We start from the raw sequence: 24,522 nt of genomic DNA, 5'->3' as shown, positions 1-24,522 counted from the left end.
ATGCCAGCAGAGCATGCCTTCCTGTGCTCTGTCCCCCAATTGGATCAGGTAGAGCTAACAAAGGCACTTTTCCACCTTGTATACAGGATACACCAACATAGCTCCACTCCCACAGGCCTGGGCATCTGAGGCTCCCTTGGCCTGCTTCCATGCTTAAACCCAGGGATGGGGGGAGGGGTGGCTCTAAACCCATGGGATGAATGGTAATTTCTCAGTTTCTCTCTTCGTGTTGGGAAATAAGAGGATGGGGAGGAGAGCCAGCCAGCTTTGATGCTCATGATGGCTTGGATTTGACTCTCTACAAGTCCACATGGAGAGGCATCTGGCCCTGATGTTTAGGGATTGGAAACATACTTCCTCTGGAATGAGACTTCTTTAGATTCAGAGGAATCGTGGGTGCTTTGCTCCCTTGGCCTCAGTCAGCTTACCTATACAGATTTCAATGCACACAAAACACAACCTCATGCTCCCTGCAGCAAGACCCCTGAAAGTGATCCATGCTTCTTGCTGGCATTCTGCATGTCTAGTGATTGTCTTGGGAATGATTCACTGCTACCTGCACCAATGACTGTAGCACAAGAACCTGTCTAATGCAACTATGCACTGTTCTTTGGGATTCATAATTTGTCAGGTCCAAGGTAAGGGGACCTAAAGAATCAATTCATGTGACTTTGTTTTCTGAAAATGAATTAAAACATACTACTCTCTGGCTTTTGGCTGCTTTCTTAGAACAATATTGCAAAACTCAAAAAAAAGTTTCTTTGGTATGCAGGGGGCAAAAATGAGACAGTTGGATTTTTTTTCACTTTCTGAAAGAGGAAAGGAAACGTGTTAGTCAGCTTACCATGATTGCAACCAATATCTGAAAAAGCAACTTATAACAAAAGAAAGATTTAATTTCGCTCATGATCCTCGGCTTTGTTGTTTTGTTTCTATGACAGCATAGCACATCATGAGAGAAGCACATGACCTGGTTGGTTTGTTGACCTCACAGAGGCTGGGAAACAAAGTGAGGTGGGGAAGACAGGGCTATGTTCCAATAGCTCCATCAGAGATACACCCAGTTATCTAACTTTCTACTATTAAACCTCATCTCCTAAAGGTTCTATCATGTCCCAGTGGTACCATGAGCACCTATAGGCCTCAGACGACACTTACATTCTAAACCACAACTTGAAGTTGACTTTTCTAGGTGAAAAAAACATATAATCATTGATTTATTTGGGCAAATATAAGTAGTTTTCATACTTTACAAACACCATCTTTCATAATTGTTTTAATATTGTTTCTGATGTTTCTTGGTCTTGAGTTTGGCAAACTCAAGACTCTTGAGTTTGGCTTGGGGGCTAAGGAGGGATTACAAATGTGAACTTGACCTAGTAATCTAGGTTGAATTTTATTTGCAGTAAAATGTCATGTACCAAAAACTAAAGAAATGACAATCTTTTCTTTAGAACAGAGTAGGGGTGGAGCCAATCCTTTTCTTTTTTTTTTTTTTTTTTTTTTTTGTCGGTCGTGGGGCTTGAACTCTGGGCCTGGGCGCTGTCCCTCAGCTCTTCAGCTCAAGGCGAGCGCTCTACCACTTGAGCTACAGCGCCACTTCCCCAATCCTTTTCTTTAGTTTAAGGGTGGGAACCTTCTTGTATGTCCCATAAATATTCACCAATGTTGCCAATGAGTTCGTCTCCCTATGTTTTCAAATACTGACAGGTAAATGTCATGCTACTTTTGCTAAATACCAACTCACTAATCTTCTATAACCCATTTGCTCGCTGCTTCAACCAGGATCTTCTCTAGCTTGTCTTCTTTGGTTTCTGTCTGGTACCAGTAAAAGAGCAATCTCTTCTTAAATTTTACATGAGGAAAAGGAGATACTTTTGATGTTAGTAGATACCCCAAAACCATCAATTCAATTTTATTCATCTATGACTCATTCATCCTATGTTCCAGACTTAAAAAGCCCTTTCTATTTTTAGTGTTTTATGCATTAAAGAACAACTTTATATTTTTTTATTTAGACTGGTACAAGGACTTGTGGAGAAGTGAGCACACAGAGGTGGCTAGACCTTCATAAGACACAATTCCTTTCTCTGATGCCTTTAAAAAAAAAGCCTTAGATGTTTCTGAGGATGAGAAAGCCTCTTGGGAAAAGTGATTTTCTTTTCACTTTTCATACTTATGAAAATTCCTTTTGTTATTTTTTTCCCCAACAAAACATTTGTTCATTTTTAGTTTGGGGATTGTTACTCATTCCTGAGTTCAATAGACATAGAATATGAACACCTGCTACCATTCTGAGCTCCTTCTCAGTGCAGACTTAGTTTGGAGTTTACATATAATCTTGACAACATAGAGTCCATAGAAAGAGCACTGACAAAAAATCTGAATACATAGAAGCATGTTGTTCTGAAAAGGACAGGTTCCCAGGCCTCTTCTCAAAATACTGACATATGGCTGCATCTCTGAGTCTAAGCTGCCTAATTCTTTCCAGAGTCCAAATTTCCTAATTCTTAGAACTGAGTGGGACTTTTCTCTCTATCATATACGGTTTGAATAAAAAATGATTCTGGAGATTTACTGCTATTGCTATCATCATCATTAATTACCATGTCATTTTTTTATCGAGCTGTCTTAAACTCAGTTTAATATGTCTTGAATACAGACTTATTTCTCTCAACTCTGCCTGAAAATGAACTGCAAAAGATAAATGGGAAGCTTGAGATGCAGAGTAAGGGCATTACTGTCTGAGCATGTCTGTGTCCAATATTCTCCCAGTATTACTAACAGTCTGTAGACACCAACTGTATCCTCTGCCAAGCTCTGGGCTTCTATTATGCCTGTGGCCATTGTCTTATGTTTTGTGAATGCTCTCGCATTGTTTTCATGTTAGGAAATGGAAAAGAAAACAAACATGTAAACACAGATGCTCAACTAACCCCCTTAGCTATCATTTTTTCTTTTCTTTCTTTTTTTTTTTTAAACTGGGACTTTAAATAAAAATGCCTCTGAGCACAAAAGGGTAGTGGGGTCTGTTTGCCTGGAAACACACCAGGCTAAATGAACCACATGCAAGTTTCTTTTAGGGGACAATGACTTTGATTTAAATTCTGAGCATGATTCTTAGCAGAAAGGAAAACTGCTTCAAAGAAGTAGTGACAGTCACTTATTACCTGAGGCCTGAGAAAGTTCTCTATACTATAGCCACTTCTTTTTTGAATTTTTTTTCCATTATCTAAGACTTGGTAAAGCTGCATGGGTGTGGGAGACATAATGAAATGTGAATGGAAAAACTGGAGGGGCAATATTAAAAACTATCATCTGTGCTGGTCCTCACTGACATAGCAGATTGCTTTGCATAGCAGAGTATTTTGTTGGGGCTGGGGGTAGCCTAAATTAACATTAGGATCAAACACTTCCCTGCAAAAGCCAATTTTTAACCCAAAAAGCTATCTTCCACCTTTACAAACACCAAGTGACCTGACCCAGATGGCCTAAAGTCAGGTGGGTCAGGCTCAAGTCTGCAGTCCTAGCTCTTGTGAGGCTGAGGTGAGTTCCAACAGAAAAGTTTGAGGGATTCCTTCTCAATAAAGAGCTAAGATGAGATGGAGTACACCTGTTATCCTAGCTACATGGGAAATCTAGCAGGGGTGGATCATGCCAAGGTAGGAAGGAAGATCCGCTCTCAAACATAACCAGCAAAAGGCAGGGAAGTATGGCTCCGTGGTGAGAGGGCCTGCCTAGAAAATGTGAGGATTTGAGTTCAAACCCAAGTACTACTGTCAAAGAAGAAAAAAGTCATTCTGCCATTGAATTACTCTAGGAAACTATTGAAAAGTGTTGGTTCCAAGGTGTCATCCCAGAGTGACTATCTGAGACTCTCTATAGTAATAACCTACAGTTTGCAGTTCTGTGATGCTCCCCGGGTAATTTTGGTGCAGAAATATGAAAACTTCTGGTTACAAACATAAATCAACCTCTGCACAATTCCACATTGGATTTCTCTGTATTCATTTTCTTCCTTGAAAATGGAGCTCACTCCACTTGAAGCCACTTGAATAATGCAATCTCTTTTCTTTAGGGTTAACTTGGTGTCAGTGATGTGAAGTTTCATCTCCACCTTGGCTGTATCTCACTGTTGAAATGCAGCCATAGCTCCTTCCATTGTGAATGCCTCTAATGTACTCTGTGGGTTTGGCATCGTATTACTTATTAAAGTGATTTGACATAGTCATACTTTTCTGGACTCCATCAAACAGAACTTATCCAGTGCCTCCATTATACCTCCAAAAGCTGAGAGTCTGCCTGGGAGAGGTTGCCCCTGTTTTTCTCTTCCTTGGAATACAGCAACTGTCTCATCTCATCTTGCTGTCTCAGTGTATTTCCAGAGAATTTTCACTTCCCCAAATTTCCAGATGAGCTCTTCTATCCAAGTATCCTCTTGGATTTCATGAGATCAATATTAATGCTTTCCCTGTCACATAAGGAAGAGAATGGACCCTGCATACTCTTCAGACTAATAGAGCCAACATTACTTTGTCTAATACACCTCCATCTATATCTGTATCTATCTACCTATCTACCTATCTACCTATCTATCTATCTATCTATCTATCTATCTATCTATCTATCTATCTATCTATCTATCTATCTATCTATCTATTTACCTTTCATTGGTAAAAGCTCACAAATTCTTTCAGAATCCTTGGAAAGAAGAATTTCAAGTCAATTTTTTTTCTAGAATTAATGTTTTACTTTTTCGTTATAGTGGTATCTACACAATGGTCAAATAGTATGTGTAACTTCTGGGTATGGAACTGTTCCTATTCAGATTGGGTCATCATAATATTACATATAACTTATTCATTTATCCACTTATTTATTTAGTGCTAGTTTGGAGGCTTGAATTTAAGGTTTGGTTGCTGTTTCTTAGCTTTTCTTGCTCAAGGCTATAGCTTTATCACTTGAGCCACAAGTCCACTTCTGAGTTTTTGATGGTTAATTGGAGCGAACAGGCTTACAGACTTGTCTGTATGGGCTGGCTTTGAACTGCAGTCTTTAGATCTCAGTAGAATTACAGGTATGGGCTACTAGAGTCTGGCTAACTTTAAAACTACTCATTTGCATTCTCCAAAGATCAGAAGAAACCATCCTTGGTCACTCAGTATGACACATTGTACTTATGAATGGATATACTGAATAGCAACTGCTTTGTACAACTACTTAAAAAGAATTAGAAATAAATAAGACAGACACATTTAGAAAATCATGACATGATGATCCCAATGACATGATGAGAAAAGGCAAACATTTATTTTTATTTGCAAGTGTAGTTTCTGCCATGAGTGCTCACATATTTTTAGCTACAGTAACTTTTGGTAAACTCAATGAATACTTTAAAAAATATCCAATGATAAGAAAAATCACAGAAAAAAGTTTCCATGACACTGTCAAAAATGTTTGAGTTCAAAATCCACTATTTTCTGCAATAATTTTTTTTAAATATCTGTTCAGGTTTTCAAAGAAGAGTTTCTTTTACTTTTCTTTCTATGCTTACATAGTACCAGTTAAATTAAGACCAGCTGTTTTGTGAACGTTTAGGACTGCCATTTTCTGGATTTCAATTGCTTGTATTCTTACTTATATTAAAACTTTAATATTTTACATAAAACATTGAATTGCTGTATTTATGAAAAAATTATAGCTCCTATTCATGATACAGCATCTCCAGTTTGAAAAAAAAAGCCCTGAAAACCTAATCAGTAGAAGGTCATTTTATGCCTTTTGTTCCTTTAATCTATGATAAATAATTACCAACCTACTAATTACAAAAATTCTTAATTATTCTTAGAGAAACCAGAGAATTTTTACAAATTTAAACTCATATTTGTTACAGTAATGTGAAGTCATTCGTTAAGAAAAGCCTCTGGTTTTCCAGTTTGATAACACATGGCTTTTTTTTCTCTGATGCATAATTAATAGAAACTAATGATGACTATGTAGCTCTTCCAGAGTTTAAAGGCAAATCTATATTGGCCTACAGGTAACATGCAAATTCATCCAACAAGCAACACAAAAATGTAGTAGTCATTCATTTTTTATCAACATTCAAGAAGATCTAGACAGCAGCACGACTCTCCTATGTCAGAAACACATTATAACATGGTCACCACTGAAGCCAGATCATACCTGGTAAAATACCCTCTGCATCAGCTCAAACTTCCAGCACAATACATGAACAATAAGTGATTAATACCGTGGTACAAAGGTAAATACAGACAAGAGTTTGGTGTGCTAGCATACAAAGTTTTAGAAACAGTGATGAACGAAACCAAACATCTTGCCTTATTCACTGTCCTGGAATTCCCATGGTTTCAGTGAAACATTCAATTTGGGAAAACAGTATCCAATGATCTTTGTACAGAAATTGCTCCCTGGGAGGGAAATTTGGCCACAGGGGATATAGTACCCATTTAAGGGCAGGTGCCAAGAGAACATCCTGGCTTAAAGAAAAAGAAAAAAGAAAGTTTTGCTACTAGAAGTCTTGAAAAAAAAAAAGTAATTTTCCCACCATATTTAGCTTTATCCCAAGGAATAATTTGGTGGCAACTGTGGCTCAAATTTTATTTCATTAGTTTTGGTTGGATAAAATGAAATGTGCACACCACCACCATCACCCTTAATTCTTCTTCCATCACATAAGACACTTGTTAAGATAAGAAAGATATTCTACTAAAGCTGACGGTGATTGAGAGTCATTCAGTATTCAAAGTTCCTAAAGAATCGTTGGTTCTCTGAAAGGGATAAAAAAGTAGGAAAGGCTTTGTTCAAACTCCTGCTAGTAAACAAGTATTACTTCAACTGATACAATGGCTACGTGACATCAAAGTACTATAAATTATCAAAACTATCGTACAGAAAAATTACAAATTCATTGCAAAATACATTACACTGCTACCATTAAGAAAAAAGTGCTTTTTTGTTTTCCTTTCTTTCTTTTTTTTTTTGCCAGAAAAGTATTCTTTCAATATAGAAAATCCTATGCGGTACCCTGCATGTGGCTAGGATATATCATAACGGAGTTTGTACTGAGTCCTTCTGATTTGCTGGATGAAGGGCTGCAAAATATAATAATGACTTCTTAAAGCCATGCTCCCAATGACCATGCCAGCTGTCAGTGGAGAGATGCCTATTTAAGACAGACGAAGATGCCCTGGTCTGTGGAACCCTGCTGGTCATGGCACTGTTCCACCAGTCAGCTGGTCTTGAATGGACAGGCCATGTATATGTTCTGTGGTTTTCCTTGTGTTCTCCTGAATTATTCTTATGTTCTCACCTAGCTTTGCCATTTATAAGAATCCTCAGCTCAGTGATGTCTGTATTGTCTCATCAGTGGAACGATGCAAGATGGCGGACCTGCCAATTTTAAGAATGGGTGTCCAAGGAGTTCTTGGGCTGTGGCTCTCTGAGAGGGCTCCCTCACCAACATCAGGTCTAGGAATCCTCGGAGCACTGAAGACACCTGAGAAAACACACAGATGCTGTGTTGAGAACTAAAATAGGAAGCTTACCTAGTCCCCTGCCAGGCTTCCCAGTTAATCCTAGCAACAACTTCTGGAAAATCATCTAAAGGAGAAAGATGTTACAGAAATAGAAGTAAATATTGTCATTATTAACACATAGTGTTTTCTTCACTGTAGCCCAAGTTTGAAATAATTGGGGGAAACGAAAATGCATTTACTGGATACAATCACAATGGCAAGAGTAGTTATAAGAACAACTCTTATGAAGTGATCATACATATAGGGTCTTGGTCACATGACATATACGTATCTCTCACATATACAGATACATTATATGTGTGTATATGTGTATATGTGATACAACTAGGTTCTCTGGATTCCTCTTTCTTGAAGAGAAATAAGCTTCTGTAAGGACATCTGACAGAGGTCTCATTTTTACCTTAAATTTTGTATAATTTTTTTGGAAATACACCTTGTCTACGTTTACATGCATACATATTGAGTGAATGCCTCACAGATTTTTAACATATATTTACATCAGGATCTAGAATATTGCTACTATACCCTAAAAGCTGTCTCAGACTCCTTTCCTGAAAATAAGTAAAAAATTCACTGCTCTCCTCAACTCTAAGCACATACTTTACGTTTGTGCTTTACTGAAACCAAGTCATATGCTGTGAACTCTGGCTTTATCATTCAGCATTCTGTCTGTGAGATTCATTCCTGATAAATCTGACAAAGGTTCACATTTCGTTGTCATTTAGTGTTCACTGTCTAATTATATCATACATTGTTTGCTCGTTTGGGAAACAACTTTTAATAGTTCCTGTTTTGACTATTAAGATTGAAGCTGCCACTGTACATGGATGGCGTGGAGAACATTGGCATGATAAGTATGGGACAATTTTAATACATTCCATCTTTAGTCATTTTTAAATTATTTAAACTTTTTCAAGTTCCTATTGCAGTCAACTGGATTTTGTTGTTGTTGCAGGTTCATACTCTAGGGTTCCTTGGCACAAATCAAAATTTTCTTAATAAAGACCCAGAAACACAACAAATAAAAGAAAGATTAGACAAATGGGATTGCATTAAACTGCAGAGCTTCTGCATGGCAAAGGACATAGCTAGCAAGACCAATAGAAAGCCCAGGGATTGGGAGAAGATCTTCACTAGCCATACAAGAGACAAGGGCCTGAAATCTAAAATATACTTAGAACTCAAAAAATATTAAATCCCTCAAAAACAAATCCTCAAAGAAACAACCACTCCATTAATTAGTGGGCTAAAAACTTAAAGAGAGACTTCTTTGAAGAGGAAATAAGAATGTCCAACAGACACATGAAGAAATGTTCAACTTCTCTGGCCGTAAAAGAAATGCAAATCAAAACAATTTGTATGAATGATTCAACTGAGGCTCTTTCCTAAGATTTGGGTGAAAGGAAAGGAGAGACTCAATCACAAACATTCTCTCTCATTCTCATGAAGCAGATGACAGTAAATGTGGACAGGCCAGGATCTGTAGATGTCCTGTGGACATGAACCTTTCAGCAGGTCCTGCAGAGAGCTGACAATTCTAGTAGTAGAGATTCTTAGACCTGTCATTGTTTCCTGAGCTTCATTCTTCTTGACCAGTCTTAGAAAATCCCTAATGTACATTATGCTAATATGCCTGTTATTGCCTTCCACAATCTAGTCCTTGCCAACTTGTCTGACAAATCCTCTCTTTGCCTAATTTCCCACCTTGCTGTACCGATATACACCTTCTTTCTTTGTTTAGGTCCTTGGAATTTCTGTCCCTTCAACCTAGGATAATTTTCTCCCAGCTATTTGTACGACTAGTGTCGTCTTTCTCTAGATCTTAGCTCAGATAGGTGTCCCTTGTTCTTCAACTTAAACCATCTCTTTGTTCTCTCTTCACCTCATGTCATTACGGCCATTATTTTGTTTAGCTATTTCCTGTGGTTTATTATCTGCTTCTCAAACTAGAATTCAAGGTCCACAAGAGTCAGGAAACCCGAGGTCTCATGCTGAAATAGTCCCAGTAATTAGAAATCTCTGCAGGTAACAGGTGTGTAGTAAAGGAGTGTTGAGTGCAGCACCTGGCTCAGCCCTTTATGAGATGAGAAGCTTACGCCCCCATTTGATTTAAAAAAAAAAAAAAAGGCTTTGGATTTGGAGAGGCTGGGTCACTGGTCCACTAATAAACAGAAGAAAAAAAAAGATTTGGAGTTAGCTCCAAAGTCCATGCAGGAAAGTCAAAAGCTTTCTCTCCACTAGATATCATAGGGCAGTGTTCAAAACAACAGAGAAGCCAGGGGATCCAGTAACTGTCCCAGACCTCATAACATGCAATGCTCCTCACCTTGTGTAGGTCCTTCACTCTTGGAGGTAAACTGTCCCGGATCCTCCGCATTGCTTGGAGGGGAGGCTCGTTGAAGTAAGGGGGCTCTCCGTCGATCATCTCGATCACCATGATCCCAAGGGACCAGATGTCGACCTGTGAAGTACAATCCACTGGTTGTGTCAGGCAAGTGGAACACTCTGGAATGTTGGATGCATCTATGGAACCCAATAGAGCCAACTCATTCATAAACTAATAGGTACTTGTCACTTCTCAACATGTACAGTACAGAACCTTGCAGGTTGTTTTCCAAGATTTTTGCTAATAGTCTTTTTTTTTTTTTTTTTTTTGCTTTTTAAAGACAACTGTAATGAAAGGTCCACACCATTTAGGAACAAATGAATATCTTTAATGTTTTAATGTTTAGAACTTTACTTTTCACCTGGTTAACTGTTGTACCTAACTGTGAAATCAGGGAAGATTTTTATTTTAATCCTAAAATTTGATGTTATGAAAATAGGGGAGAAATTTTATTTAAACCATAATAAAAGTTTTTGATATCTTCATAACAAACTTCAAGAAGCTACATGGGATGGTATAAAATATAGTCTGATTTATTTTTTTACTAATTTAATTTTTAAAACTAGATTTCTCTGCTTACATTGGAGTTTTCCCTTGGTATTTTCTCATATTGAAGCAGCATGCACATTAGAACCTGGCTTTATGAACAATTTTTAGACATTGGAGAAAAGAGAAAAGAAAAGGAGATGACAATTGCTTCTGTCTGTGTAAAGAATGGAAGGCAGGACACAGCTATAAATTCCCAGCTCTAGTCATTTCCCATTATGGCCTCATTACACCTCTTGTCTGTCCTTTGCATTATTATTGTACTGCTTGCATTGACCTGCACAGAGGATTTTTATCTCCTGATATCTCCGTGAGTAAAAACAATTTGTATGGAATGCTCATCTGAGGTCAAGCACAAAAGGGAAGGACAGCAGAGCCTCTCTGAACATAGGCAGATATCTTTTACTTATCTTTCCATGACTCTACTTAGAATCACCATCTATCTGGACCACAATAAGTAGACCATACTAAGCTCAGCTAACACATCTTGGCCTTCCTAAGTTATATAGCCTATGAGTCTTAGAGCTTCTGTATTCTCTTTCCTAGAAGGCCTTCACTCCACTCCCTCCAGCTCATCCTTTGCATATATCCAATCCCTCCCCCTTAATAGGTTACTGTCTCCTTTTCAGGGGAATAGAAATTGAAGGTTATTTGGAGTGTGTTATGTAAGTTACATAGTCACATAAGTTACTTTTTTCTCCTGTGTGAAGATATTATTTGCTCAAGCATTACTTTATCGATGGCATTTTCTCTGGCTTCTTTCTTTTCTCTGTAACATCGTAACCGGTCACCAGTGCACTGCCAAGCTGTTGTTCATGTTGTTCTGCTTTGCTTTGTTGAGCCTGCCACTGAAAGCTTGACCACAGTTTGAGTGGCCACTTCTGTCACCTGCCCCGATGTTCATTGTAGGTTTGCAGTCAACGCCCTTAGATCAATACTGTGGTGCTAATCTAAGTGATGGCTGGTGTCCTTTCTGCCACAGTCAAGCCAGTAAGCAGGAGTCAAATGTGGAGTGAGAATTCATTGCTATGATCTCTTGAGGCCACCAATTGTCTTAAGGCCACTAGATCCTTGAGCCCATCCTGGGCCCCGCCCCTCTCAAACAATGACTGCTCCATCCTTACCTCTGTTCCATAAGGTAGCCTGGAGATCACCTCTGGTGCCATCCAGTATGGAGTGCCCACTAGGGATTTCCTCTTTGGCACCTCTTTGGAAACTTGGGCACAGAAACCAAAGTCAGACAGCTTTATCTGAAAAGGAAAGAAGGCAAGCGACCAATGAACAGTTTGCAAACTTCACCTGCTGGACATAGAAATATAAATGTACACGTCAGCATGTGGACCAAGAATATTTCAAATTCAAATTCATTAACAGATCTCAGAAACATTAAGGAAGAGGTTGCCACATCCTCTAAGGACCCGTAGATCCTGTTTACTCAGATCTGCTGAGTAAGGAAATCCCACACAGGTATACTCAGAGGTTGGCTTGCAAAATCCCTGCAGTTTTCATCATGTATTAAAAAAAATGATGGGCCAACAACAAAAACACTCTTACAAATTCAATATGCCTCAAATAATACATTTAACTAAATTGCAAACCTCTTACTTCAAGTTAACATAACAGATGATGTTTTAGTGTAAGTATATTACGCTTGGTTGTGAAGCATTTAGGGTGTTCATTCCAAGGGCCCTGCATAAGTATAGGTTATTCATCTTTAATATCATAAAAGTATTTAAAAGCACAGGTCAGCTGGCATATATCTTAATCCAAGTTACTTCAGAAGTAGAGGTAAGAGAACCATGATCTAAGTTGAAAAAGTACAAGATCAAATCTGAAAAACAGATGACAACATAAAGGCTAGAAGTGTGGCTCCAATATTGGGAAACTTGCTTAAGTGTGATGCTCAGAGTTCAGTTCTTAGTATTCCATCTCCCCCTCCCAGCCCCCCCTGCAAACAAAAAACCTGAAAATTCCTTCACAAAGGTCCTATATTCTTGAGAACAGGCTTAAAAACACAGTGCACTGTTAGGTGGCTTATATATTGGAAAGGACTAGGATTATGTCTATTTCTGGGGAGCCATAATTCCTGGTCAGCTATGAACTTCAGATGTCATTATTGAAGAGAACATCAATGGGCCACTTAGAATTATTAGTTTTCAAAAGAAAACAACAGTTCCAGCCCTGATTTGCAATGGTTTAAGATGACTATTTGAAGTTAAAACTTTCTGTAGCCCGGCACCGGTGGCTCACACTTGTAATCCTAGCTACTCAAAAGGCTGAGAGCTGAGAATCGAGGCTCAAAGCCAGCCCAAGCAGGAAAGTCCGTGAAACTCTTATCTCCAATAAACCACCAGAAACCCGGAAGTGGTGCTGTAGCTCAAGTGGTAGAGCGCTAGCCTTGAGCTGAAGAGCTGAGGTACAGCGCTCAGGCCCAGAGTTCAAGCCCCACGACTGACAAAAAAAAAAAAAAAAAACTTTCTGTAGATCATACATAAAGTCTATAAGGTAGGAGGCTTCTTTTCATATTCTTCATATTCCTATGAACTTCTAAACTTTTTCCTTCTATCCTTTTCCTGTCTATACCTTAAGTATTGGATATTCTTAGTTATGGTTTCAAATCTTGTTTCTTCCTTTTTCAGCTACTTGTGCCAAGTGTTCTTTTCTTTCCCATACTTAATTCAGAATACTCTCCTTAGTCCAGAACTTGTATCTTGGATTAGGAGTATAGCTCAGTGGTTAAGCACTTGCCTAGTATTAGCAAGGCTCTGGGTTAATTCCTCTGTACTCCAACAACAACAAATAAGCAAACAATTATAAACAACAACAACAATAACAAAAAACAACAGTATGTCTCTGAATATTCAATTAGCATATATTTCCACATGGATGAACACTGACACTTTCTATTAAACCTGGTATTCTTCTCTCTACTCCTAAATCTGAACTCTCATCTTTATTTCTCCTGGACCAGTTAATGGCATCAGCATCCTCTTAGCCACTGAAGCTGAACTCATGAGAATCACCCCTGACTCTTTTATCTTACCTTAAATCTTCTTTGAGCTTTAAAAATATCTATCTCTGTAGCTTTAAGACCCACCATAGTGTTTGGCCCAAAACAAGTCCAGAAAATAGTTTGCTGAATGAATGGATGAACATCAATAATAGAAATGATACAGACTCCTGAGAATGAATATGGACAAATGTATTAGTGTTATTGTATTAATGTTATTATTTGGATTCAGAGAGGAAAAAAGAGAGAGAGAAAGAGAGAAAGAGACAGACAGACAGAGACAGAGAAAGAGAGAGAGAGAAATGGTCATCATCACCAGGTAGCAGAAAAGTCCAAGTAAACTAAGGCCAGGAACAGAAAGGAGTTAAAAGATGAGACTTGTCTTCATTACCTTGAAGGCTCACATTTCCTTCCACCAAAGGCCACCATGAGTAAGAGCAAAGGTGGGAAGTAAGGGTGCTGGTAGTAGGTAAATATGAAAGACTGAGTTTTAGGTAGCTGGTAAGCTTTATCATAATGCTGTTAAACTTTGATAGACACTTTACAGTATTCAGGCAGCCTAAGTTTAATGGATAGAATTAAAATAGAGCATTAAAAAAAGAATCTAGCAAGTTTAGTTCTGTGAAGAAAGGTGAATTCATTTCAGGAAACACTGTCTCTGTGTCTTTGCTTTTCTCTGAGTATTCACCCTGTCTCTGTCTGTCTGCCTCTCTTATAAGCATATGTGTTTATTTTTTCCAAAGTTCAACTGTGAACAAATGTGTAAAACTACCCACAGCTATAGAAGAGGAGCAACAATCATACCTATACATTCCATTTGCCTGTAAATTTAAGAAATCTCAGTGATTAAAGCAGGTGAATGGATCAGCATTTTCGTATTAGCAGCTTTGCCTGTCAGTGTCTCTAATCCTGTTTTCTCTTAGCTGACTTGGGAAAAACAACCCTCAAACTCTCAGCATCTGGCATGCTAATAATTATATTCCCAACCAAGTGTAAGATAGGAAATTGAAACTAGACACTTGGAAGTTAGGTCTGTTCCTCTGTTGTAGGAGTAAAGTGCTTTTGTATGATTTTTTTTTTTACTCATCCAAGTACATAAAAGAGACAATTTTCTAAGAGAGCATAATTGCATACAACATTTGTCCAAATAAATCTGCAAGTAGATAATGAGAACTCAAGTAATGAGTATAATAAAGCACTTTAAGCAGATCTTAAAAGCAAATCACACAGCCTTGTGGATGAGCCTTATTTTAGATGGAATTGTATAACTTGGAAGCCTAGGAAAACACCCTGTCTTCCTATTGCAGTTAGGCAGAGAGAACTACAGTTAGCACACTGCACACTCTAAAAGAAGATGTAGTTTGTTATACAAGCACCAGAGGACTGGTGTCTAGGGCCAGACAGAGCTTCTATTTAAAACAGAATATCCAAACCATTTCTAATGTGTCCCAGCTAGGAATCAGGGATTCTTAAAGGACGGAGGTGGAGACATAATAAAAGTAGTCAATTCAGCCAGATGCTGGGGGCTCATGTCTGTAATCTTGTAGTCAGAAGGCTGAGATCTGAGGATCACAGTTCAAAGCCAGCCCAGGCAGGAAAGTCTGTGAGACTCTTATCTCTTCTACACTACCAAAAAAAGCCAAAAGTGGAGTTGTGGCTCAAGTGATAAAATGCTAACCTTGAGCAAAAGAAGCTCAAGGTCAGCATTCAGGCCTTAAGTTCAAGCCCCAGAATTGGCACCAACAAAACTAAACAGCTATCAATTTATAGAGTAGCTTCTTTCTGCCGCCTTAGGACAGATACCATCTGTTGAGTAGCAAGAATGCAGAATAGAAGAAGTTCTAAATGTGTCCCCAAGTAAATTATTTCTTATACCTTAGTTGAGTATTTTGTGCTAAACCCTTCCAGATTCAGTGGAGAGAAGAATTAAGTCTCCTCAGTGGGAAGAGAATTAAGTCAAGGTGTAAGAAAAATTCATTGGATAAGAGATATTATTGTTGCCATTTTTTGAAAATGAATGCTACACATGAAGTATTCATTATTTCTCTTCATTATAATTAACATTAGAGAAGTACAAATTAAAACTACAATGAATCATTGCATAAGAATAACTAAAATGAAAAACAGTGATAAAGCTATATCTCCATACTCAGCTAGTGATAAGGTAAAGTGGTATATCCGCTCTGAAAACTTGTGTGACAGTTCCTTTCAAAGTTAAAAATGTACTTTTAGTCCTTGCCTAGAGCAGAGATAGTACATCCCCACTCTTCTCTCTTTCGCTGTTTGTTGAAGTTATTTCTATTATCTTTATATAGTTGTACAGAGGGATTTCAGTTCAACAAGCCAGTACATTTTGGTGAGTGTCACCTCTTCCCTCATCCTCTCTACTTTTTCAATGTAAAAATATATTTTCTTTCTTTGTAGAAACTGGAAAAGTCCATTGGAATCAATATGGTGCACTCTTCTGAAATGTGATTGAACAATGTAGCTAAGAGGCACAAGGTCCACTCAACATGCTGCTTGCTTCTTCTGCTCAGAACACAATTTTCTCTGACATAGACCTGTAATGTCATTGTATCTGAGGGGCCTTCTCTGTCCTCTATAGTAGAGCTCTGACCTTATCACACTTCTTTCTCCTGGCTCTGATTAAACTAATTACAGAAAGGTTAGCACTTACTATCACTTGTCTGATGTTGTTCGCTTATTATTGTACTCCCCCCTCCTCAGTTAAATTTGTGTTCAAATTATTCATCCTTAGGACCTATAACCGTCAACTATCCCTGGCAAATTTTTATGGAATGAATGGAAGACTATTGCACCATTCAATAATGGGTCTTCCCCTGTGAGTTTTATAGGTGCATAGGGGCTCAAGAAATATTTGTGACAAAGTTTTCTGGCGTTGAGAATGACAGCTGAATTATTTCATAAGATCTTCAAATAAATTTTTTAGCCAATTCATCTTTGATCTGATTTTGACATCAGATATGTTCCTTCAGGAAGGAAGCCCACACTACCAGTCTCCAGACACAGAGAAAAAAAACTTGGCTTGGATTTGACTTATTTTTTTTTTTTTTATTTCCTGTAAGTGTCAGTAGTGTCCAGAGCTGATTTACATATGAATTCATTGTTTTGAAAATTGTGTTCTTAGATAATAGCGCCTCACCTGGGTGTTCTATGAGTCAGGCTAGGAGAGGATTCTTGCCATTTTCTTACACTTCCCTTTCTGTATGAGATATTGTCCAAAAAAAAAGAAAACAAAAAAGAAAAAACAGGGACACACCTTCTTTTCCTTCCTGGACCCACATGCATTAGCATGTCAAGAAAAGGAATCTCTGTCTCATCCTTTAAATCTGGATTTTATCATCTAAATTTAGGACTTTCTTTTCTTGTTGTTTATGAGAACCTGTGATCATTGCCATAAGAATTAGCCAGGAATGCTCTACCTGGGGATGAGTGTTAATTGAATATGTCACTGAGTGACTTCCCTGAGAAGCAGTCCACATTTAGGTAAGTGAGAGGAAGGCCATCAAATGTAGACTGGTCACAAATGCCAGAGATCTCAGCTGATGACACCTGGAGCAGAGACCAGCTGTCCCAGATACATGTCAATTCAAACTGATGACCCACACAGATTGTGAGCAAATACATGATTGTTGTTTTTACTATTTTGTGTTAAGTGATTTGTTACATGCAAAACATGACTGATACACATACTTTTTTTTTTTGGGGGGGGGGTCCAGTCGTGGGGCCTGAACTCTGGGCCTGGGCGCTGTCCCTCAGCTTTTCAGCTCAAGGCTAGTGCTCTACCTACTTGAGCCACAGGGCCACTTCCGGCTTTTTTCTTTTTGCTTATGTGGTGCTAAGGAATCAAACCCACGGCCTCAAGCATGCAAGGCAAGTGCTCTACCGCTGAGCCACCTTCCCAGCCCCTGATACACATACTTGAACGTATACCATCCTTTAAAAACTTTTAGCCACACTAATGTAAAAAGCAGTACTTAGGGGCTGGGAAGGTGGCTCAGTGGTAGAGTGCTTGCCTTGCATGCATGAGGCCCTGGGTTCGATTCCTCAGCACCACATAAGCAAAAAGAAAAAAGCCGAAAGTGGCACTGTGGCTCAAGTGGTAGAGCTCTAGCCTTGAGCTGAAGAGCTGAGGGGCAGCACCCAGGCCCAGAGTTCAGGCTCCACAACCAGACCCCCCTCTCCAAAATTAAAACTTTCTATTAATTGGGGTTGGATGAGATGGGGGAGAATGATAAAGGGGTGTCATTGACCAAATGCATTGTGCTTGTAAACTGATGCATTCGTTTGAAACCCCTCTGTAAAACTACTTGAAGATATTAAATAAAAAATAAACTTTTCATTAAATATTATCTCAAGATGGCCAATTATATATAAATGTATATGCAAGTACGGGAAAATTGACAATAAGACTGTAAGTGATCTTTATTTTTGTCTTCTGTTCTTTTCTAAGTCTACCAAATTATCTGCAATGAAATTTTAAAACAAAATAGAAGAGGCCAAAATGCATGGGTTGTTTCTCCCAGGTCTACCTTCTAATGATTCCTGGGAAAATTCTGATGAATATGAACATATTTTCATAGGGCTGAAGTTGCTGGATTATAAAAGCCAGAAACATTAAAGGGATTTTGGCTCCATCATCCCAAGGCCGTTATATCAGATGGAGTTTCAGGGTATCAGAAGGGCTAAATGGTGAAAATCTATGCTTGCAAACTCTTCCATGTAAGCCTTCTCTGGAATGTCAATTCATTGTTTCTTTGGCTGTTGTATGTTTCATTCCCTATTAGGGCAACACATTCCAATAAAATCCCTTATGCAGGATGTAGTGTTGAGAAGTACAGAAGTTGGAACATGGAGATACATTAATGTGATCAGTATTTCCTGTTTGTCCTTCCAGAATCATTCTATACTTTATTCTGAGGTTTTGGACTAACAACAGCAAAGACTTTACTGGTAGCTTCTGCCTGGGTTGAGCCGGTAAAAACACTAGGAGACCAGAATCAAGGAGCAGAGTGAAGTTGGCATATTTATTCCTCAGGTCATGTTTAAGGTCACTATGTAGTCTTGTGTAGTGCTGTGTCCAGGCAACTCGGAATTTAACAACCTCTATTTCAAAGTTTCAGCAGCTAATTCTCCACTTCCCCTTTTCAAGAATGGGTGCTAAGATTGTTGGTCTGTTTTAGAACACTGAACTTTTCCTGGTACTCTATTCTTTATTATTTTCCCACATGTGCTCACACTTTAGTAAACCATTCTTTGTATGTGTGTCTATCTGTACCAGGGCTTGAACTCAGGGCATTGAATTCTTGCTCAGCTTGTTTGCTCATGGCTGGTGCTCTACCAATTGATTCATAGTTCCAGTATAGCATTTTGCTGTTTAATTGGAGATAGAATCTCAAGGACTTTTCTGGCTGCACAGGCAAAAAACCCTCAAAAACCCAAACAACAATTTTCTCTACTTTTCAGCCTTCTGAATAGCTAGCAATACAAGTATGAGCCACCAGTGTCCAGTGGTTCACAAGCTCTCTTTTAACAAGCTCTCCTCAAATTACTCAAGTGAAGTTGGTTATCTATTTATTCTAGGGATCTCTGAGAGGCATTGAAGCCATGCAATACCCTGTGAATCACAGGAAGGGGATAGACACAGCCCTAGAAAAGTCCCCTCCTCTCCTTCAATGATGAAGAACTTCCCATGCTTGCCATTACTTCCTACGCTCATTGTAAAAGAGGAACATTATCCATCAAACTCGAGTCATAGGTAATTCTGAGTAACAGGATGACAAAGAGGATAGAGAGTTAATTTCCTTTTTGTATGTTTTAGGAAGTATGGAGAATAGCTTGTGACTTAGGAAGAAAAATAGAATCCTGAAAAAGCATTCATAAAAAGAATAATACCCATGACAGACAATGTGACAGAGTTAACTGTGGAGGGGATGCAACATGAAAATCTCACCCGGCCATCACTTGTCAGGAGGATGGAGTCACTCTTTATATCCCTGTGAATCACTCCTTGATTGTGAAGGTATGACAGAGCTCTCAGGACTGACAGACAGACAGTAGCTATCTGTTCTTCATTCATTCTAGAAAGGAAATAGTAGAAGAGCAAGATGAGTTTAAGAATATTTTCTAATGCTCAAGAGAAGCCACTTCTGTGGGAAACCTTGTGGCTGGCCCATATCAGGACAATATGCAAAGAAAGGGGTGTCTCTGGGCTATGATTTTTAGAATATAAGGCTTGGCGCTGAGAATGATGCGGTCTAATATTAATCCAAGGAAAGTTGGTCAGCTTTTGAGTTGTAGGTGCAAACGCATTTCCATAGACATAAGGTGAACTTGACTGTATTAAGCCAAAATTAAAGATGTGCTCTCTCCTAACAGGTTTGTTATAACTTTGATCTTCTATCTCCCCACCTCCATCCCACCACTCCAGATGCCCAAAGTGGCGGCGTTAGCCATATGAGAATTCAGGTGGATAAAACTCAATTTTAGCACTCTATTGGATGTGTAGAGAAGTCTGAGGATCTGTTAACTGACAGTGCTGACTTTTAATCAATAGGTATTAGGGAGCTTCTGAGGGCAGGCTGAATGTTAATTCAATGAGAGAACCCTATGTGCACAACACTGCAATGCACACATTGGTGGCACCTAGGAGAAGCCAACTTGTGTTTCTTGGCTCCAAACAACTATAATTTATGAAGCGTTCATAAAAGTCATGTGCCAAGAGGGGAATAATAAACACCTTGTGTTATCTGTCTGATTCATAATAAGAAAAAAATTACCTGGTATGAGTGACAATGTCTGTCAAGGCACCACCTTCTAGAAACTCCATGACCACCCATAGTTCATCACCAACAAGGTAACTATTGTACATGTCAACCACGTTGTCATGGTGGTAATCCCGCATTATCACGACCTGGATGAGTGAGAACAACACTGGTTGACTTGTGAAGGTGAAATCTGGTTGTTGATTTTCTGTGACCACACCTGTACCTGAGAGGTATAGATTGCAGGAGAATTGCTTTGGAAATCTACTATAGACAAAGGGCTAGCTGGGATAGACAAAGGTAGTGAGTAGGATTAAGAAGAATTAAGAGAGTTTACATTTGTAGTGGCTGGTCAGTCAAACATTGGAACCACACACACACATACACACACACACACGATTGGGATAGGGATAGATAAAAAGAGACTGAAATAAAAACATGTTGAACTACAGCAAGATTTGCACTTAAATTGGACCCTTAGTTGACTATTCTTCCCTTCCTTCCTCCCTCCCTCCCGTTCTCCCTCCCTCCTCCCTCTTTCTCTCTCTCTCTTTCTCTCTCTTCCTTTCTTTCTTTTCTGATATTTGAGTCCCATAAATGAATGAAAGGAATAATTATTAGAGGAAGGGCTATATGAGACCAACTTAATTTCTCATGAGGAAAAATTATGTATTGAATCTGAGGAATATTTGGTCTGAATACAAAGAATGTATTTGGAAGGGAAAACTAAATGTGATGATATGTTGAATTGAAACCACTTTGTATAGCTAGTTTATGATAATACAAAATAACCTAAAGAAAGCTACATATGATATAGGTATAAAAAGTTTAACTTGAAGATGGAACTTCCAGGAACTGCTGCTTTATATCTACTTGCAAAATTTTGGGGTTATCAATAATTTATATGTATATATAATGCCCATATTATAATAATCAATTTTGGGGTTGTAAATTTCAAGATGAGAAATAGTGACTAGGGAAGATGCTCAAATCCCATTCACCTTGAACTTACTGTGAGATCTGGAATCTGCTAGACAGGATTTAAATCCCAGATCTGCTGTCAACTTATATGATCCTGAGCTAGTCACTTAACTTATCTGAGTTCAGATTTCCTTGATCCACTGGTAATGGCCTCTTTCTGCTTCATAGGGTTGCTTGCTGAGAGGTCACACTAGTCTACTGCTTAACACAGTGGCTGATACACATAAAACACTAGAAGAGAACTAGAAGACTAGAAGAGAATATTGCAGTGGATTAGTTTTGCTTTTCTATTTTCAATATGTTTTTATGTCTTCATAAACATACATGTGCTACTTTTTGAAGCGAGAAATACATATTCTATTGGACCGAGAGGATGATCCCAAAGACACCATTTACCTCATTAAAAAGTAGCTCTCGTCGTTGCTGCTTTCGGAGATCCATTTTCTTCACTGCTACTTGTTTCCCTGTGTGTTTCTCTGTTGCAATGCACACAATGCCTGTTGACCCTTCTCCGATTTTGATGAAGTTATCCAAGTATTCCCTGGGGTCTCCTGGACTGACCACAAGTTGCAGCGCAGCCCGGAACTGTTCATGGGATACTCTGGAGGGTTGCTGGTCTGAGGAGGAGCCCCAGCTGGGTGGGGGATAGGTGCTGGATGAGATGCTGAGAGAGCTCAGGTAAGATGCCGTAGACATGTACTGGGAACTGGTCTGCAAGGAAGGATGTTGGTACAGGGTAGCTTTGTGGTACCCAGAAGGGTACTGGTGGCTGCTTGAGGGGTAGCCTGCTTTGCTTTGACTTTGAGGTAGTTTGGTGGGGCCCCTGGGATAGGTGTCGGACCCTGACAGTGGAGGACTGAGGACCATCTGTGCTCGATCATAATCCACCTGGGAAGACAGGCATGAATGGAGAACAGTCACATGCTAGATACCATGTAAAACCAAACCAACAGGTGGCAGAATGAACACCAAAAGGTGAAGAGAAAACCTAGCTGGGACACTGTCAGTGAGTGAGCGCCTACTTAACCTTGTGCACCACAGAAGTGTTCTAATATAGAGAGCTCTCTAGAGAGTGGGATATCGTTTTCACATTTCTATGCATGTACACAATGCATTCCAACCAATCTTTCTCCTTATCACTCTCCCATACCCTCGTTCTTCATTCAATTTCAGCAAGTTTCACTGCTCTGTTTTCATGCATGCCATCGATCTCTTTTGACCAAACTAATTATTTTGACCATCTTGCACAGCACCCTTTCTCCCAACAGAGCTCACAGAGAGGTGTTTTAATTCAAGCGTGCCTTATTCAAGGTGCACTTGCTACTCTACTCAGGAAGTCCTTCTATTCAGGAATGAAAGCCCTCCATCTCTCATTAGAAGACAGTGTTCAGCCAGCATTTAGGGGAGACATTCAAACTCGGATGCCTTTTCCCATACTTCAGATTTTGCATCCTTGAAGTGTGTGTGTGTGTGTGTGTGTGTGTGTGTGTGTGTGTGTGTGTGTGTTAGGTAGAAGGGAAAGGCTACAACAGTCAATAGAGTGTCTCTGCTTTGTCACTCATCACTTTTTCTAGCTTTCTTCAGGTCCTTCTCATGAGGGCACTTGAAAATTCTATGGTAAGGAACAAACTTACTACCAAGAGCTAGCTAGAAATAGAAGCCTTCAGCCAAAAGCCATGTGAACCACCCTGGAAGGAGATCCTAGCTCTTAGATAATTTGCCCTGGGTGACATCTTGACTGAAATCCCAGGAGAGATACTAAGACAGAACTAACTAGCTCAGCCTTTCCAAACACCTGGCATACATAAATTGTGAAATAGTGAATAGTTTGAATATCTTATTTTTAGAGGGCTGGGAAATGGGGATTTGATGAACAGTAATACATTCTGTTTTGTGAGACAGTTTGTTCTAGAACTCAAGTTGATAGTTTGTGATAGGATGCCTGATTAGAGAAATCATAAGATGATAAATGCTTACAATTGTTTTAAACTATGAAACTTTGCAATATTTTTACACAGTAATAGATATAACTGACACAGGAAAAGAAATCAAGAGTTCTGCTATAACCACATTAAACTTGAGAGAAGAATTTGACATCCATGAGGAAATGTTCCCTGCTCCAAGTCCAGGAAAAATTTAAGGCTAAAAACAAGAACCTGAGTAGGTGGTATTAAACTTTGAGGCTAGAAAAGGCAGTCCATACACTTGAACATCTAGAGACCAGAAAGAACAGGAGGAGGACCTTGAGAAAGATATAAAAAGTAGTGGCCAGTGTTATACCAAGGAAGCAAAGGCGGCAGTGGAAGGAGTAACAACTCTCATCATGTGCAACTGAGGAAAGAAGAGCAGTGAGGTCTGGCTTTCAATGGATCTTGGGAGACACTGTAAAGAAAGCAAGTGGTTTAAGGTCCTAACCCATCATACTCTACCAAAGGAGAGAATAAATGGTAACTGTAATATTAGTAAAACGAGTTACTATTTATTGAAGATGCCCAAAGTGCTGGTGGCATGGATATTCCTGCATATGAATCCTCAAGACAATCAGGCAAAATATTTTTGAATGCAACATATTAAACAATATATTATTTCCATTTCCTGGAGTTCATTTCAATAAAGATCATTTTACGTGATCATATGGCACACAGTTATTGAGCCCTTGTGATCCTCTCCTAAGAATATCCCACTTTGGTGTCACTGTGTGAATGTTTCTAGTGCTGTTTAATTAATCATGTCCAAACGTGTAAATTTTTGTCTTTTACTATCAATTGGGTTTACCTGTAGATTTGTATTTGTTTATTGTACTGTTTGTAGTTCTTATTTTTTCCCCTTTGGTTTATTCCCTTTTGTTGCTGTTTTTGATTTCTGTACCCTTTGTCTTATATATAGGTTTATCTGATTTGGGGAGGGAAGGGTAAACATAGAAATAGTGGGAACCAATTCAGCAGTGATACACTTTGTGGGAAATGAACTATACAACTTGGGAAACAGGAGGGAAGAAACTGGAAGAAAATGAGGGAGGGGGTGGCACTGTTAAAAAAAATGTACTCATTATCTGATTTATGTAACTGTAACCCCTCTATCACCTTTACAATAAAATTCTTTTCAAAAATAAAAATGTTCACTAAAAATAGCATGTTGTATTTAAAATACTGTATATTAGAAAAAGGCTGATTCATGTGCTCATGTATACACAGTAGAGATGTGTAGGAGTGAAATAAATATTAGGGTAATTAAACAACTGAGTTGTTGCTTTAA

The 24,522-nt window shown here is 38.8% G+C and overlaps 1 protein-coding gene across 1 annotated transcript in view; it reads right to left on the bottom strand.

Moving 5' to 3' along the window:
* Positions 1–7,363: 7,363 nt before the first annotated feature.
* Pak5 (p21 (RAC1) activated kinase 5) overlaps positions 7,364–24,522 on the bottom strand; it is a 65,226-nt gene continuing 48,067 nt past the window's right edge. The window contains exons 3-8 of the mRNA XM_042694718.1: positions 21,664–22,155; positions 20,302–20,435; positions 19,476–19,602; positions 11,616–11,741; positions 9,886–10,020; positions 7,364–7,519 (exon numbers count right to left, since the gene is read on the bottom strand). Coding sequence (XP_042550652.1) covers positions 7,364–7,519; positions 9,886–10,020; positions 11,616–11,741; positions 19,476–19,602; positions 20,302–20,435; positions 21,664–22,155 — 1,170 coding nt within the window. The remainder of the gene's footprint in view (positions 7,520–9,885; positions 10,021–11,615; positions 11,742–19,475; positions 19,603–20,301; positions 20,436–21,663; positions 22,156–24,522) is intronic.

The sequence above is a fragment of the Dipodomys spectabilis genome, unplaced genomic scaffold (assembly GCF_019054845.1).
Source record: "Dipodomys spectabilis isolate Male_0828 unplaced genomic scaffold, ASM1905484v1 ptg000175l, whole genome shotgun sequence".
Lineage (NCBI taxonomy): Eukaryota > Metazoa > Chordata > Mammalia > Rodentia > Heteromyidae > Dipodomys > Dipodomys spectabilis.
Note: the sequence above shows the minus strand (reverse complement) of the source record. Positions and strands in the feature narration are given on the sequence as shown.